General features: G+C 26.9%; 1 protein-coding gene across 1 annotated transcript in view; it reads left to right on the forward strand.

Moving 5' to 3' along the window:
* Positions 1–14,600, forward strand: part of LOC134829459 (muscle calcium channel subunit alpha-1) — a 55,710-nt gene extending 41,110 nt beyond the window's left edge. Inside the window, exons 10-22 of the mRNA XM_063842528.1 lie at positions 2,513–2,651; positions 4,381–4,547; positions 4,609–4,696; positions 7,736–7,843; positions 8,410–8,609; positions 8,808–9,279; positions 9,341–9,715; positions 10,299–10,556; positions 10,614–11,270; positions 11,379–11,731; positions 12,416–12,462; positions 14,047–14,174; positions 14,235–14,600. Coding sequence (XP_063698598.1) covers positions 2,513–2,651; positions 4,381–4,547; positions 4,609–4,696; positions 7,736–7,843; positions 8,410–8,609; positions 8,808–9,279; positions 9,341–9,715; positions 10,299–10,556; positions 10,614–11,270; positions 11,379–11,731; positions 12,416–12,462; positions 14,047–14,174; positions 14,235–14,429 — 3,187 coding nt within the window. The 3' untranslated portion in view covers positions 14,430–14,600. The remainder of the gene's footprint in view (positions 1–2,512; positions 2,652–4,380; positions 4,548–4,608; positions 4,697–7,735; positions 7,844–8,409; positions 8,610–8,807; positions 9,280–9,340; positions 9,716–10,298; positions 10,557–10,613; positions 11,271–11,378; positions 11,732–12,415; positions 12,463–14,046; positions 14,175–14,234) is intronic.
* Positions 14,601–18,869: the final 4,269 nt, after the last annotated feature.

Raw genomic sequence — 18,869 nt, forward strand, 5'->3', positions numbered from 1 at the left:
CACACGAAAATCATTCACATTCAAAAAAAATCGTTCATTCATTAAAAAAAAAATTCGCCACAAAAAAAATCGAAAAAAAAAGTCTATTTAGATGAAGATGGAAATGTGATGTCGGCTTGCCCGCGTCGCGCTTCTACTTCGCACACGGCAAAGCCGACAAAAATCATCCCCATTCCGCCGGTGAATTCGTGCTTCGTCTTTAATCAAACAAACAGGTGACAAAAAGTTGTCTCTTTTCTCTGTGTAAACCATAAATATTTAGTGATTGTCTTTTTTTTTTGTTTTGGAAACAAAAATATTAACTTTGAATGATGAATGTTCAACAAAAAAACACACAAACACAATTTTTTTTAGTTGTTGTTGTTTTTTTCGATGGAAAAAATTTTTACGTTAATTTTATTTATTTAATTATTATTTTTAAATATTTATTTATTTTCATGATTGGTTCGAAAAAACATCGATTCCATCGCAAACAAAAAAAAAACCACAAAACAAAGAAACAGCGAATGCGTTTTCATAACTCTTTATAAATGTTTTTTTTTTGCGTAAATATTTAATAACTGTTGAATTGTCGTGTCGTGATGTCGTTAGCTGCCATGCAAAAATGCACAAAACACGAAAAAATTCCAACAAATAAAAAAAATCATTAAATTCAGATTAAAGTCCCCTTTTTAACTCTTAGATGAATTTAAATTCAAATAATTGGCAATCTGAGCTTACTTTTTTAAATAAATAAATAAATATACTGTAACATTTCCCTTGATCCCTTGCAAGCACATGCATAGCTATGAATTTATGAGAAAATTTTATTTTTTAAAAAATTTTTAGTTTAAAATCTTAAAATTAAATTTTTAAATATTTTTCAATAATTTGTTTAAAAATTTTAGAATTAAAAAATAAAAAAAAATAAATATAAATTTTTTCAAAAACTTGTCAGAAAAATTATTTTTTTAAAATTTTGTCTGAAAAAATAATTAAAAAAAAAATTAAATAAAAAATAAATTTTAAAATTAAAAAAAAAATTGTTTTGGTAAAAATTAATATTTAAAAAAAAATTTCAAACATTATTAAATAAAATTTTATTTTTTTAAATTGCAGAAAAAATTACATTTAAAAAAAATGTTTGGGCTTAAAATTAAATTTTTATTTTTTTTTCAATTAAAATTTATTTTTACAAAATTTGTTAGAAAAAATTAAAAATTAAAAAAAAAACATTTTTTTTTAATATTTATTTTTTTTTATTGTTAAAAAAATATTTTTAATAAAAAAAAACAAATTAAAAAATTTTCTCATAAAATCATACAAAAAACAACATTTGAGAGCAAAGCACTTTTTAGATATTTTTATATAGAATTTTATAGAATAGAAATGTAAGCAATGAGCATCTACTTACCGCAAGGCATTCGTTATAAAATAAAAATAAAATATTTTCATAGAATAGTAATGCTTGAAAATAGCAAAGAAATGAGTTCAAGCTTTGAAGAATGACCAATTAGACGAGATTTTGTAAGAAAAGAGTTCAAGAAATTCGAAAATTGGATAATTTCATGAAAAAAAAATTTTTTTTTGTGAATAAAATTGAAGATCTTAGGCATTTAAAGGAATTTTTGTTTATATAAAGTAAAATTGTAGTAAAATTTTTAAATGATTTTTTTACATAAAAAATTAATTTTAATTAAATTTTATTAATTTTATTTAAATTTTAATTAAAAAAAATTACTATAAAAAAATTAAAATTAAATTATTAAGTAAAAATTTTACTTCATTTTCACTTTTTATAGAACAAAAGTTCATTGAATGACCTCAAAATTAATTTCGTATGGCATAAGAAATCAATTCCAGCAACAATTTCTGATTTAAAATCGACTTCAAGTTAAAAATATTCTGCACTCTGCATTGATTTTTGATTGATGTGGCTTAAAATCTTCATTTCGCAAACAAAATTTCTCAACAAAAAAAAACTTTTTTTTTTCTTCGACTTACTTCTCAAATATTTCAAACTATTTCTACCAATAATGTGTAATAAATAAAATAAAACTTCTCTGTAGATGTAAGCCACTTTTCTTTCGTAGAAACTTTCAAAGCAAATTTTTCAAAAGGAAAAATTTCTCTTCCATGAATTCTTCTGATTTTCCTTCCTTTTTTTGATTCACTTTGACTGTTTGATTTTCGTAATCTTCTTTATTTTTTTTTTCTTCTTCACTTTTTATATTTTTATAAATCTTCACTGTAATTTTTTTTTTGTCGAATGTACATATTTTGTAGTTTGCACAAAATTTGTCGTAAGTTGCATCGTAATTTTTTTATTATTTTTTTTTTTTTGTAGAAATCTTGAAGTCTTCTCTGTGGTTTGAAAAGTAGAAAACAAAAAAAAATTAAACTTGCATCCGAATCATAGAAAAAAATTTTTTAGTTGTAGTTGCGTGTCTATATAAAAAAAAATTGCATTTTCAGATGACTTTAAAAGTAATTTTTGATAAATTTTTAATCGATTTTCTTGAAAATTTTTCAGTTTTCGCGTTTTTTGTCACTGGCTGTGCAATCACAGTGTCTTCGGCAACATGATTTTGCTGTGCATCATGTTCTCGTCTGCCATGTTGGCAGCTGAGGACCCGCTAAATGCGAACTCGGAGAGGAATCTGGTAAGTTTTGTACTGAAAAAGACAAAAATTTGTGTTTAAGTTACGAGTTACGGTGACAAAAACAAGTTTTTGGGGTGATTTTTTGCCTTTTCTTGACTAAAAATATACAAATTTTTTACCCCAAAACTAACAACTAATCGCGCGTTCATCAAATCTGTTCGGGAACAGACACAGGATGTAAGTAAATCAATGTCTTCCAAGCAAAGCACGTCCAAATGTAGACTTTAAATTCGAATTCTAGAAGTAGTTGATGTTGTTGTTGCGAACAAAAAAACCGAACGAACGTAAAATGATCCCACAAGTCATTTGTTTTAATCAAATTTTTGCATCTGTGATAAAAACTAATCTCCTTCTGGTTGTTTCTGTCCTCTGTCTCTCCATTTCTCTTCATTTAAACTCCTTTCCTGTGTTTGTTGTCTCATATGTCCCCTGTCATGTCATCACCAACTGTCTCTGTCCTCCTTTTTCTAAATAGTTGTCTCTCTTGCATTAAAATAGCTCATAGAAAGTTTAAATTACTTGTTTGTGTTTTGTTATAATTACCTGAATCGTGCGTTGCGATACGATTTTATGTCGGCTTGGCAGATACGGATGACGGAAAATAGTAAATTAGCTCACATGATGATAGATTTTTCACATAATGAAGAATTTTCAGTGCAAATTGTAGAAAAAAATTAAATTTTAGATAGAAAAGAGCTTTTTAGAGGCTTTTAACTTAGTTTTTAGTAGATTTTTAATCCTTCCGGAAGAAAATTTGATGAATTTAAGACATTTTTAGGAGCAAAGTAGCTTTTTAGAGGCTTCTTACATAATTTTTTGGTTAATATTAGGTCCTTCTAATATAAAAAATGAAAATTTTTAGACATTAATAGCACTTTAACAGCTTCTTGAACGAGTTTTTGATAAATTCTGATTTTTTTGCGACTAAAAAATACTTTTCCATGTATTTTTTCTACAAAGTTGCTTCTCAAGTTCATTTTCGGATCCTTCTGAAATAAATAATTAAGAAACTTAATATTTTTCAGCAAAAAAAATTAATTATTATTTAATTTTTTGAAAATTTTAGACCTTCAAACCCCTTCAATTGAGAAAAATTACTTATTTGAAACAATTTACCTTAAATTTTTTTAATTTAATTAAATTTTATGAAGCTCAACGTGAAAATTATATGTTTTATTATCAATCAATTGCTAATTTTTTAACATCCAAGATTAAAAATCTTCAAATTTAAGCAATTTTGAACCTAAAAAATACAAAATTATTAAAAAATGCGCTCAAATCCTAAAACTTTAAACTTACTTCATTTTTCTTCAGAAAAAAACAAGATTTTTTAAAATCCCTTTGGGCAACCTTTGTTAATGTTTCTAACAAAAGAACTTTTTTCTCCACGTTTAACATTTTTTCTGCGTTTCTATGTCTCACGCCTCTTCTAACATCTACTTCCGTCACAAACGAGACAATGTTAGTAACTTCTAATTATTTTTTTCCGTACCCGAGAATTATTTTCCCATGAGTCTGCAACCTTCGAAGCATGTTTTACTTGTTGCGCTTCTAATAACTAACAATTTCCCTGAAAAACGAAGAAAAAACGAGCGTTAGAAGAAAATAAAAGTAGAACGCACCGCAATATTAGCTGTAAATTAACCATCCCATAGAGAATTTTTAGAATAAATTTAGAAAAATCTCGTTTTAATTTTTTTTTTAAATAAAAATTAATTTTTTCCTTTAATTTTTTTAGATCCTAAACTACTTTGATTACTTTTTCACGACGATTTTCACCATTGAGCTGCTCTTGAAGGTCATTTCTTACGGATTTGTCTTGCACAAAGGAGCTTTTTGTCGTTCGGCGTTCAATTTACTCGACTTGTTGGTTGTTTGTGTGTCGTTGATTTCCATTTTTTCAAGGTAAGTTTTATGAAATTTCTTTAAAAATTCAATTTTTATAAAAATTTCTCTTAAATTTTAGTTCAAGCGCAATTTCAGTCGTAAAAATTCTTCGTGTGCTGAGAGTTTTACGTCCGCTGCGTGCCATCAATCGTGCCAAAGGCTTAAAGGTAATGTTTATTTTTTCCATTGAAACTCTGAAAAATAAGAAAATTCATGAAAATTTAGAGAAAAACAAAGAATTAGTCACGTTTTCAGGTGTCAACTTAAAAAATAAAAATGCAGGGGCTGAAAAAAAATTCTAAAACACAAAAAAAAAAAATATTTATTAAAAGAGCTCTGTGTCACGCAATGTTAGATAGAAAACAAAAAAAATCACATCACTGTCTAATTGCAATGTTTCTTTATTATTATTATTTCAATTTTTATTTATTTATTTTTTTTTCACTTATTTTTTTTGGATCGAAGATTTTTTTCTTTATCTTTTTTATAGAAGGAATTCGCTTCGAATTAGAATAGACACGATTTTAATTTTTTTATTTCTTTCTTTTCTGAATGATAAACACACGGCACTTTTATTTATTTATTTCTTTATTATTTGAACTTTTTCACATCATTCTATTATATTTTTTACGATTCGGAATTGAATTGAATTATAGTTGGATATGGAAAAAATGTTACTTTTGACGAAATTTTTGATAACAAAAAAAAATATTAAAATTCGATAAACTAAAAAAAAATATAAAAGTTAAAAAATAATTGATTAAAAAATTATTAATAAAAAATTAAATTAAAAAAAAAATGAATTCAATTTAATTTATTTTAATATATATAAAAACTCATAAAATAATTAAAAAAAAAAAATTTAGACTCATAAAATAAAAATCTAAAAAAAAAATATTTTTTAATATATAAAAAATAATTTTGATCAGTCAATTTTTTTTTATTAAATTTAAGTTATGTTTTTTACTTAAAAACACGTGTTTTATAAAACATAACCTCAAAATTGCACAAAAATGTTAATTAAAAATTAATTTAAAATTGAATAAAAAAATTAATTAAAAAAAAGTAAAATAAAAAAAAATAAAAAAAAATTAATTTTAAGCTTTTAGAGTTAAAAATTTAAATATAGGTATTAATGTTTGATTTCAAATAATTGAAAGTCACTTTAATAAAAATCATTCAAAATTAGTTTTTTAAAAAAATTGAGGTTATGTTTTTACTCTCTAACACGTGTTTCATTAAACATAACCTCAAAATTATCATTGTGCAATTTAAAAAAAAATTTAAAATTAAAATCTTGTTTAAAAAAAATAAAAAAAAATAATAAGATCGACTTCAGTTTCGTCAAAATTAACATGATTTCCCGCCAAAAAATGCAAAACCCAAAAATTTAAAATTCACTTTTGTTTTTACAAAATCAACAAAAACCCAAAAAAAAAAATCGACAACAAACAATTTTTTGTTTATTCAATCAAAACAGCATGTAGTGCAGTGTGTAATAGTTGCTGTAAAAACAATCGGAAATATTGTACTTGTAACATGTCTTCTACAATTCATGTTTGCCGTAATTGGAGTACAATTGTACAAGGTAGGACATTTTACCAACAAAAACCAAACCAAAAAAAAAAACGTAAAATCGTCGAGCCGAGCAAGCAAATTTCTGCACTAAAAATTGCAACTTGCTGTGTGTTCCCGCGTGTGACGTGTGTTAATTTTTTTTTCTTTGACTCACAAGCACTTCTTCACAACTTCACAAGTATTTTGAGCGTGTGTGTGTTTTTTTTCACTAATAATCATTATTCAGTATTTGCTAATAAATTAAGTTTCAGCCACAAAATGAGCAAACATGACAATAAATCATCGTCAAATTACGAGTTACCGCTAGAAAACCGCACTGTGTCTCGGCGTTGTAGCAATTTGTGTCATTCACTGTCCGTGTGATATTTCATTTAATTACACCTTTCATTGAACATTTTCGAAACTTTTGAAGCGTCTTCAAGTGAAAAATGATACAGGAGATACAAATATTTTGTTAATTGCAATGAATGAAGATTTGTTTTGCGGTGAGATTTTGTGGTTTTTCGTAAGATTTCTGTAAATTTACACTCTTGAGAGTTGTTTGTGGATGTTAATTGAAGACGAGACAGATTGAATTTCTGAAATTTTAAATTTTTTAGAGAAATTTTTTATATTAAGTTTAATAAATTTGAAGTAATTTTGACACGAAAATTAATTTATTTTAAATAAAAATTCAAATATTTAAAAAAAAAAATAAACAAAAAATAAAATTTTGTATTTTAAAAAATAAAAAAAGTTAAAATTTTATCAAAAAATAATATTTAAGTGTTTTTTAATATAATTTTTTTAATAAATTCATTAATTCAAAATAAATTTTTGATCAATTTTAAGACACAATTTATTTTTTTTAAACAAAAATCATAAAAGTTGAAAATTTTATAAAAAAAATAAAATTTGAGTGATTTAAAAAGCAAATTTTTTTAATCAATAAAAAATAATTTTTTTCATATGTTAATAAATTTTTAAATAGGTAAAATTTAATAAAAAAAAATATTTTTTTAAGCAAAAATCAGAAAAAGTTAGAAAATTAAACGAAAAAGAATCTTTGAAAATCGTAAAACTTTCAAAACTCGCCACGAGAGGGCCAAATAATTTTGAATAAGCAGAAGGAAATTATTTTATCAATTTCATTCGTCTCAAAAATTGAATTAGCGATATTGCGAATTTTTGTATGATGCAAACGCCTGGTTTGTTACTAAAATTGCTTTTTTGCCTCGAGCTTGCCAACTAACAAGAAAAAAAAAATAATTAACATTAAAATAAATCGACGAGAAAACCAGCTAAATAAGCTAAGCCCCTGCATTTTATCATGAAAAACGAAATTTTTTTTCCGAAAAATCAACCAAATTTGCTTTTTTCAGGCAATTTTCAATCAATGAAGAGACCAAAAAAAATTATTTTTTTTTTAGTGTGAAACAATTTTCTTCCTTATTTTTAACCAAAAAATGTTTTCTTTTCTATATTTATCTCTCTTTTTTCCATATAAAAAAAAATATCACTTCGCTTTTAACTCTCAAAAATCATCAAATCCCGTCCCCGATAAAAATAAAAAATAAAACGCCCGCTGCTAAAATAAAAAAAAATGCTAAAACTTTCCAAAACTGTACAAAAAAAAATTATTCAAACAGTATGTAGTAAAGTGTGTGATTGTTGCTATCAAGACAATTGGCAACATTATGTTGGTTACCTATCTACTACAATTTATGTTCGCAGTCATTGGAGTACAGTTATTCAAGGTAATTACTGCTAAAAATCCATTTTTCTCTCTTAAAAATTTAATTAACCGTCGATCGATCTTTTTTTTAAATTTATTCGGTTAATTGGCGTACGAAAAAAATTTAACGGTTAGGACTGATTTCTGAGATTGGCAGGAAAAATCGCTCAAAAAAAATCTTTCTGGATATCTTTAGAGTTAGAAGAGCACAAAATGTCACACAAATCGCAAAATCGCACCAAAAATGCTTTCAAGCTTTAGTTTTTTTTTTCAGTTTGAATTTGATTTGAATTTTGCTTTATTTCAATTTAACCAACAGCTTTCGCTTCAATTTCAAACAAAAAAAAAAAAAAATGTGTGAACATTCAATATTTTTCACTCACTAATATCACTCAAGTTCATTTCCTGCAATTCAAAAGTAATGAAAACGTACCGTAGGACGTACAAAACCACCCAAAAGTTGATTTTTAAGTTTTTTTTTTGCGTGAAATGCTTATTTTTGTATATTTTTGATTTTTTGATATTTTTAAGATTTTTTTTTAATTTTTCAAAATATTAATCATTTTTTTTTTATAAAATGCTCATCAGGGAAAGTTCTTCATGTGCACTGACGGATCAAAAATGACGGAAGAAGAGTGTCAAGGAACGTATATGATCTTCGAGGATGGAAATATTGACAAGCCGAAGTTGCAGGAAAGAGAATGGGAACGATATATTTTCCATTTTGATGATGTAGCGAAAGCTATGTTGACACTTTTCACTGTTTCAACTTTTGAAGGATGGCCTGCGTGAGTTTTTATCTGAAATTATTAAAATTATTAAAATTATTAAAATTATTAAAATTATTAAAATTTTTAAAATTATTAAAATTATTAAAATTATTAAAATTATTAAAATTATTAAAATTATTAAAATTATTAAAATTATTAAAATTATTAAAATTATTAAAATTATTAAAATTAAAATTAAAATTCTCGTAATTTTAGGTTGCTTTACGTCTCGATCGACTCAAACGCCGAAGATCGCGGACCAATTCACAACTTCCGACCCATCGTAGCTGCTTATTACATCATCTACATCATTATCATTGCCTTCTTCATGGTGAACATCTTCGTCGGTTTCGTTATTGTCACGTTCCAAAATGAGGGCGAACAGGAATACAAGAACTGCGATCTCGATAAAAATCAGCGAAATTGCATCGAGTTCGCGCTAAAGGCGAAACCGGTACGGAGATATATCCCAAAGCATCGAATTCAGTATAAAGTTTGGTGGTTCGTGACATCGCAAGCCTTTGAGTACACAATTTTCATCTTGATCATGATAAATACCATTACGCTTGCGATGAAATATTTCCGACAACCAGAATACTATACAGAAATCCTCGATGCTATGAATATGTTCTTTACGGCGGTTTTCGCGCTCGAGTTTGTCTTTAAGCTGGCGGCGTTCCGATTTAAGGTAAATTCTCTCAAAATTATTATTTAACAAAAAAAAAAAATCATGAAAAATTAATTTTTAGAATTATTTCGGCGATGCATGGAACGTTTTCGATTTCATCATCGTTCTTGGGTCCTTCATCGACATTGTTTACTCCGAAGTTGTGAGTAAGGGTCTCGAGGATAATGCCAAAGAAAAGGGTTCGAGCATGGCGGGATTAGTAAAACGCGCTGCGGAAGCAGGACAAGCAGCGACGGGAGGACATAAACCCGGATCGAGCATAATTTCCATCAATTTCTTCCGACTTTTTCGTGTTATGCGTTTGGTAAAGTTGCTCAGCAAAGGCGAAGGTATCCGAACGCTGCTGTGGACCTTTATTAAATCATTTCAAGCTCTTCCGTACGTCGCGTTGCTCATCGTTATGCTGTTCTTCATTTATGCTGTAATTGGAATGCAGGTTAGTTTTCGATTAATTTTTTTTTCTTAATTTTGGAGGAAAAAAAAATTTTAAATAAATATAAAATTAATTTAATAATTAATAATAAATTTTATTTTATTTTAAATTTAAAATTTTATTTAAACTAATTATTATTTAATTGATTTTTATTTTATTAACTTAAACTTTATATTTTTTAAAATCAGTTTTAAAGAAAAGTTTTTTTTCATTTTCATTTAATTTTAATTTAATTTAAATACATATGTTCTTAAATTTTTTTTTTTTTTTTTTTGGATTTCAAAAAAAAATTATTTTAGTCATTTATAAATATTTTTTTTAAATGAAATTTACAAAATATTATAATTTTTAATTTATTTTAATTTTTTTAAGAAATTTTTTTTTCTCAAAAATATTTTTTATTTTAAAATTTCATTTTATTTTAAGAAATTCGATTGATTTTTTTTTTAATTTTTATTTTTTTTTAATTTTTATTTATTTTTATTTTTTTTTTAATTTTTTTTATTTTATTTATTTATTTTTTTTGATATCCAACTTTAATAAAATTATTTTGAATGTTAATTTTTAATAAAATTTATATTTTCAGGTGTTTGGAAAAATTGCCTTAGACGATGATACATCAATTCATCGCAATAATAATTTCCAATCGTTTCCGCAAGCAGTTCTCGTGCTTTTCAGATCCGCAACGGGCGAAGCATGGCAAGATATTATGATGGCTTGTGCTCCGCGAGAAGGAGAAGTTCTGTGTGACGAACGTTCCGACGATTGGCCTCACGAAAAAACGTGCGGTAGTTCATTAGCATATCCGTATTTCATCTCGTTTTACGTTTTGTGTTCATTTTTGGTAAATTTTCAAAATTTTTTTCAATCGAAATTTTCACTAAAATTTATTTTTTTTTAGATTATAAATTTATTTGTCGCCGTTATTATGGATAATTTCGATTATCTGACACGCGATTGGTCAATTCTTGGTCCGCATCATCTTGACGAGTTCATCCGTTTATGGAGCGAATACGATCCCGATGCCAAAGGACGAATAAAACACTTGGATGTCGTAACGCTGCTGCGAAAAATCTCACCGCCCCTCGGTTTTGGCAAACTTTGTCCGCATCGGATGGCGTGCAAGAGACTTGTGAGCATGAACATGCCTCTCAACTCCGACGGCACGGTGTTGTTTAACGCAACGCTTTTTGCCGTCGTGCGCACAAGTCTCAAAATCAAAACTGAGGGCAACATCGACGATGCAAATGCCGAATTGCGCGCCATCATCAAGCAAATTTGGAAGAGAACATCCCCGAAATTGTTGGATCAAGTTGTTCCGCCGCCCGGAGTCGATGACGAAGTGACTGTTGGCAAATTTTACGCGACATTCTTGATTCAAGACTACTTCAGGCGCTTCAAGAAACGCAAGGAAGTCGAATCGCGAGACGACGGCTTCAATTCGACAGTTACGTTAGCAGCTGGTTTACGCACGTTGCACGAAGCAGGTCCCGAATTGAAACGCGCCATCTCCGGAAATCTCGAAGAGCTCGAAGACGAACCTGAACCAATGCATAGAGTGAGTAAATTTGTTCCTCGTGTGAAAATTCCTTACCTCTATCTCTCTTTTTCGTCCTTTCTCTCTTCTTCTGTCTCCGCAAAAACAAAAAAAAATGTCAAATCTCAGCGCAATCACACCCTTTTCGGATCCGTTTGGTCATCCATTCGTCGCAGCAATCAATCCCGTCCACGAACGAAACCCACAAGTAGCAATAACTCGACGAGCCCGCGCATGGGCAACAATTTGAGCCCGATGATGCCCTACAATGGATTTAGTGCAGCAGCCGATTCGCTCGCCGATGGGCTGAATCACATTGCGAAAATTGGCAATTTGGCAGCTCTGAAGGCGAGCAGCGATCGCGGATTGGATACGGGAAGTTTGTATCTCGAACAGCAATCGCAACACGGATCGGAAAATATTCCGATGAGATCGCTGTTCAACGGGCGGAAAATCGCGAGTAAAGATCCGCCGTTATTTGAGTAAGTATTTTTTTTCCTCCTTAAGTCGCACTGAAATTATTTCAAACTTTTTGAAAAATTAAAAAAAAAAATTAAAATTAAAATCAAAATTATGAATATTTCACGTTTTTATCAACTTTTTATATTTTTTCAATTTTCAAGCCTTTCCATAAATTAAATTAAATTTACATAAAACTTTTTTTTTTTGAAAACATTTTTTTTTTAAATTTTATAAATATTTGTTTTAAAAATTTAATTTATTTTTTTCAAAAATTTTTTTAATTTAATTAATAATTAAAATATTTTTATTTATTTATTTTTTTTTTATTTTAAAAATTTTACTTTTTAAAAATTAAAAAAAAATTATTTTTAAGTTAAATGAAACGAAAACATATTTAAAAAAAAATTATCAATTTTTGCAAAAAAAAAATCAGTTTTTTAATTTAAAATCAAATTAATTTAATTTAATTTAAGATCAAGTTAAAAAAAAAATAAAAAAAAAAAATAATAAAAAATATTTTTTTTTTGAGTCAAAAAGTTTGAAATACATTCAAAACGACTTAAAAATCTCTTTAAAACACTTCACTATTTCTTAATTTATTAAAACGACGCCCGACAATCCTCTTCTTCAATTTTTCCGTAAAAAAAAATTTTTTTTTTCAACATTTAAAAATACAATTTCTGACGTGAAAAAAACTTTTGCAGCAATAAAAAGAACCTTAGGAATCGTTTACTTCATCCTCATTACACCGGTAAGGGTGCAAAAAATGACGAAATCGAATTTTTTGTTAATTTTTTTTAAAAAAAGATTTATTTGCGCACCCGTTAATTATTAATTGTGAATGAATTTTGACTAACAATGTTTTATTTTTATTAGAATTTCGCTGAAATTTAAAGTTTTTATTGAATTACAAAAATTTAGATTGCACTGAAATGCGTTTTCGGACTTTTATGTGTGAATTGTTACGAAAAAAAAACGCTTGAAGGAGTTTCTTTTTAGTTTTGCACACGAAATTTACATACACAGACATATCAGATTACCATAAAAAGGGTCCTATTTGCTAATTTTTTTCGAATTTTTCTTGTAAAATTGTAAATAACCGAAAATTTTTCGCAAAAGTCTCCAAGAAAGTCAATACGATGACAGTACCTTAACCGCGAACGAGGCTGACGAAGAAGATGAGGTTGACGAGAACATGCCGAGCACTTCCTATCAGCAACCGCACACACACGCCACGCACATAAAACGTCTTCGCAAGGGTTGCATGTTGCTCAAGAACAGCGAGAGTCACACGACAGACGACTCCATCGATGATTCCGACGGTTCGGGCATCACGACAATGACTTCCATGACAGTTACCGTAATGCCGCCTTCCGCAACTTCCGACTCTCTTGCCGCGAAACGACAACAATTCCGCAATTATCACCGAAATAAACATGCTGCACACTCCCATGCACGTTACAAGGCAGGCACGACGACGTCAAATGTGCACGTTGTCGCTTCCGGTCTCAAAATTGCACAATCACAAGCAATGGCGGTTGCGGGATTTCTTCCCGTGGGCGATTCAAGCACAGAAAAACCTCCGGCGCCCGATGACGATCCAAATAAAAGTTTTAGTTGCAGTGCAGCGACGGGCAGCAAACCAAAAAAGACGAAGAAAACGCGAGAATTTCACAGTTTGGGAAGCGAATCGATGGCAGGCACGGATACAACAAGCTTGGATGCGGCAACAGATGCGCAATCGTTGCACACAATTGCGTCGTCGACAACAACAAATCGCAAACGAGACGTTTTATGACGACAACAGCAACGAGCGTCCTTCCATGGGCGAGGTACTGTCCCAAAAATCTTCCGAAATTGATGTCCAATGTTGTAAAATTATTGTTCTCTCACTGTAAATCTATAAATCTCTCTCTTTAAATGTACTTTGTGTGTACAAAATCGCCATCTTCCTCATGAAATCCTCTTAAAATCTGAAAAAAATGTAAATATTGAATGAAAAAGTTGAAAATCTGCCCAAAAATGTCAAATTTGCATGAACTTTTTAAAATTTTCAATGTAAAAAGGACCCATAGAATATTTTTTTCAAGTAGAAACATTCAAAACTTACCAAAAACACTCACCAACAACCAAAAAAATTCAATATCGACACTTTTTTAATCGAATTGGAACGAAACAACAAAAATTTCGCATGTGAGCTTCCTTTTGTTTGCCTAATTTTCCGATTTCTGATTGTTTTGAGCATGAAAATTTTTGCACATTGCATGTTTTTGGCTTAAAATTAATTTTTTTAATGATTTTTGATAATAATTTACCTTTTTTAATCCCTTCACAGTTGCTGTCGTTGGAGATGATCGCTGTTTCGGCAATGAACGTTTAGTGCAATCTACCCCTGGCAGTCCACAGGATCGACGATCGTCGAATTTTGACATCGTTGGTTCAGCTGAAAGTCTCGTTGGTCGAGTAAGTCGTTCAAAAAATTAAGTTTTTAAAGAATTTTTTACAAAAATTAATTTTTTTTAGGTTCTCGTTGAACAAGGCCTCGGAAAATATTGTGATCCCGATTTTGTGCGGTATACGTCGCGCGAAATGCAGGAAGCGCTCGACATGACGAGCGAAGAAATGGATTATGCAGCTGCTGAATTGCTGCAACGCGAACGCGAAAAAGATTTAGGCAACAATAATCATCATTTGAAACACATGGATCCGCAATTATAGCCAAAAGTTATCTTGTTCATATGACTTTTTGTATAAAGTAGGAAATATTTTTTTCAAATTCTTTTTCTTTTTTGACTTTTTTGTATAAAAAAATATTAAAAATTGTTGTTTAAGAACCAATTTTCTTGTAAAATGAGGAAATTCAGATGAAACGCGATCATTTTTCTCTAACGAAACGCAACAAAAAATAATTTTTGAGCATTTTCCTTGTTGTCCCTTGAAAAAAAAAACAAAAATTTGCTGTTTGAATCTTTTTTTGATGAAAAGAAAACGACTTATAATGACAGACATTTATTTACCATTAAAAAATAATAGAAAAAAAAATTAATTTTAAATTCCTATAAAAATAATTTAAATAAAAAATAATATTTATTTATTTTAATTTAAATAATTTATTAATTAATTATAATTAACATTGAATTGTTTAAAAAAATCCTAAAAAAAATAATTTTAATTTTTTAAAAAAATTTGGTAAAATGGTCACTTCGGATTTTCCCAAAGTCGAGCCATTTTTTTGACTTTTATTTTGTAAATAGTGCTGATTTTTCTGTGTTTCATATTCAGAATAAAAAAAAATAATTTTAAAATAAAGACATGAACATGAAATACAGCAAAAATTTTCAACTATTCATACAAGTTTTAAAACACTTGCCATTAATTTTAAGTTAAATATTTAAAAAAAAAATCAAAAATTTAATTATTTTTTTCGTTGTTATATTTTAATTAAAAATTTAAGGTTTGTTTAAACAGAAAAAATATTAAAAAATTGTTAAAAATATTATAAATAATTAATTAATGATGATCGATGATGAGACAAATCAAATAAAAAAAATGATTATTATTTTTATGATTTTTATTGGTTTTAATTTATTTTTATTTTAATTTTCGAAAAAATGGCGCACGGTAAGTTTTCAAAAAATCTCCATAAAAATACTGTAACTTGAAAAAAAATAGTAAAAATAGGTTTAGAAAAGTTAATTAAATTAATTAATGATAAAAAAGAATGAATTCTAACATGACATTAGAGAAAAATATTTAATGTGATAACATAAAAACTTGAATTAAATATCATGATGAGCGAAGAAAAACATTAGAAACCAATAATTGGTCCCAATTTTCATACGTAGACTTCCATATGGTTTTTTGAAAAGTATAGTTTTAGTCAAAAAGCTGTCTTAAAATTAAAGATTAAGTTAAAATTTATTATAAAAATGTAAAAATTAACGTTTTTATCATGAAAAATTTGAAGGATAAAAACGAACTTTGAGGTTATGTTAGGAGGGGGGATATTTAATTTTTAGGATAAAAATTCAAATTTATTAATTATTTATGCATGTATGATACATCATTTTATGCAAAATTAAAATATAAGTCGATTGATGTATCATACATTCATTAAAAAATTAATAAATAAAAGTTTTCTTAAAAAAATAAAAATTTCCCCCCCCTCTCATAACCTCAAATTCCGTTTCTGCCCTTCGTAACTTCATATTTCAACCTAAAAAATAAGTTTTTTACTTTTTTAAAATCAGCAACTAATCTTTTTTGATTCAAAAAGCTAAAATATACTTTTCAAAAACTCATAGATTTTAGTTTCCTCATATTTTTTGTCATTTTCGCACAAATTTGTAAGACAACCCCAAAGTCTTGAAGAACCAAAAACTCACACAGGTTCCCAACATTTCGTAGATTTGTCTCTTAGTACTTTAGAAATGTAGAAAAACTTTTATATCGCTACTTGCAAACAACATGCCGATAAAAAAAAACACAATTTCCATCCATTTTTGACAAAAAAAGCAACTTTTTTGAAGAATTTTTTTGTGTCAGTTGCCTTGAAAGCGAAAGAGAACAAAACTAAAGCTTTTCTATATTTATAATTTTGTATCATCTGTAGCTCATAGAGTACTTTCAAGCAAATCTCACATCTCCGGCCAATTATCTAACTACATAACTATATATATTGTCCCACCTCTACGACGACAAAAAAAAAGTTACCTATAGAGACAAAAAAAAATTAGAAGTAGCGATCCAGAACAGGCCTAACCTTTCTCCGAGATAAAAAAAAAATTAGCAAGTTTAGTTTAGTGAAAATAATGATCATCATTAGCCTCTGATGTAATTTTTTAAAAAAATATTAAATTAAGCTCAGAATAATAAATAATACAAAAAATATATAACTTAAAATTCTAAAACGAAATGTTAACTTTTTCTTACTAATGAATGTTTATAATAAATATTTAATATAATTAAGTTGAAGAAAAAACCAGAGGCATTGAACCAAAATAAAAATAACAATAATATCCAAAAATAATAGAGAAATAAATTCTAAACGACAAATTCCATCATCATAACGCAGTATTTTTATGGAGTTAACTGTAAAATATTAATGAATTCAACATAATAGCAGCATATTCCTTAAACTTATTATACTCACGACTAACTTACGTATACACAATAATAATAAAAGAAAATTATAATTAAAAACAAATAAAATTGTATAAATCCAGCGGATACTTTTTAAACAGAAAAAAAAACAAAGAAATCTGGATGTGTAATATAATAAAGTCATTTCGTGTCCTTTCACTTTTTATTACGTAAACAAATGTTAAAAATAAATAAAAACATATTTAATCGTACTATTCTTATAAAAATATATACACATTAATACAACATTATATATATTTCTATATATTCAATTCGTTTCAAATTATTTACTAATTAATATATAATTATTATTAATGATTATTAACATATATGATAAAGTAAGAAATGGAGCAAAATATATTCTAATGATTGTTATATAATATAATATTTAATTAAATTCGCGTTTTTTGTATTAAACATGTATGATACGATTTATTTATTTATTTTTAATAATAATAAATAACAATGTTTATAAACAAATTTTATAAAAACAAAAAAAAACATGAAAAATAATAATAAACATGAATGAACGTGTAAATCATATGGGTAAAAAATAAAAAAAAATGTATGGTCGAAACAATGTATAACATTGATACATTGAAAAACATATATTATTAATAATTAATAATAATAAAATTAACATTTAGTCGATGTAGTTAGGAAAATTTATTTATGAATTAATATTATTATTATAATTAAATTAATAATTATAATAACAATACAAGTTAAATCGTATTATTAAAAAAACATATATATGACCAAAAACCAAGATAAATCCAAACGAAATGGCCAAAACATTATTTTAAACTTTAATTTGTTTTAACAAATCCTCCGAAAAAATTTTTAATAATATATATAATTAATTTTTTAAACATCATACATATTTAAATATTAATATAAAATACACATAAATAGCAATATAATATAAAAATTTTTTGTTTAATATTTTTTTCAATACATAATAATGTTAATAATAAAGACCAAACAAAAATAGTAAAAAAATCAAAATTGTCTTGGTTAACTTGATCAAAATTAATTAATAATAAAAAAATGAAGTCGATTTACTTGATGAATAAAAAAAACAAAAAAAAAAGTTAAAATTAAAAATTGATAAATGTGATGAATTATAATGAAAGAAAAGAAAATAGGAAGAAATTTAAAAAAATTGAAATATTAAACAATAATAAAGTGAAAAAAAAATACAAAAAAAAATGAGAAATATATAATCAAAAAAAAAAAATGTTTTTTAATTTAAAAAAAAATTAAATTGAAAATATTAAAAAAAATTTTTTCGATTTCGAATTTTTTCGAACTCAAAATAATTTTCAAAAATTCTCCATTTTGTAAAAATTTACTTGTACCTATCTTTGAAAGATTTTCGAAAAAAGTGTTCGAAAAAACTTATTAAATATTCGAAGTTTTTTAAAAAATTTCTCGAATCAACGAAAGATGTTCGAAAAATATTTCAAACTTTCGAAAAATTTAAAAAAAAAAAAATCTCAAATCATCGAAAGAAGTTCGAAAATCTCTTCAAATTTTCGAAAGTGTTCGAAAAAATTACAAGTTTTTCGAAAAATGCTTCAAAATCCATTTGTTAACAAGGTAAGTTGATTTTTCCCAAACAAGTTGCTAAAATTAATCACGAAAAATCCCGCAACACACAAAAAATGAGCAAATTTCCCGTAAAACCGATCAATATTTATCACATTATTTAATGTCAATCTCCCTCACATTAGATTACAAATAAACAACATTAAATGCAAACAAATCCAAATTAAGTCTCTCATTGCGTTCTGCTACAATTTCAGCTAATGTGTGGTTTGGCGAACGATATATAATGTAGCGCACGCACTTTTGAAGGCAAAAAGACAAATAATTACTTTAGTTCTAATGTCATTTAATGACGACCGACAGAGAGATACGGAGAGAAGAAGTCGTTAATTTGAGTTAATTTGCGACTAAAATCTTTCCGATGTTCGATTATCGTCTTGCTCACCCTTTTGCGTTCCATTTGTA

Source organism: Culicoides brevitarsis, chromosome 2, assembly GCF_036172545.1.
Source record: "Culicoides brevitarsis isolate CSIRO-B50_1 chromosome 2, AGI_CSIRO_Cbre_v1, whole genome shotgun sequence".
Classification (NCBI taxonomy): Eukaryota; Metazoa; Arthropoda; class Insecta; order Diptera; family Ceratopogonidae; genus Culicoides; species Culicoides brevitarsis.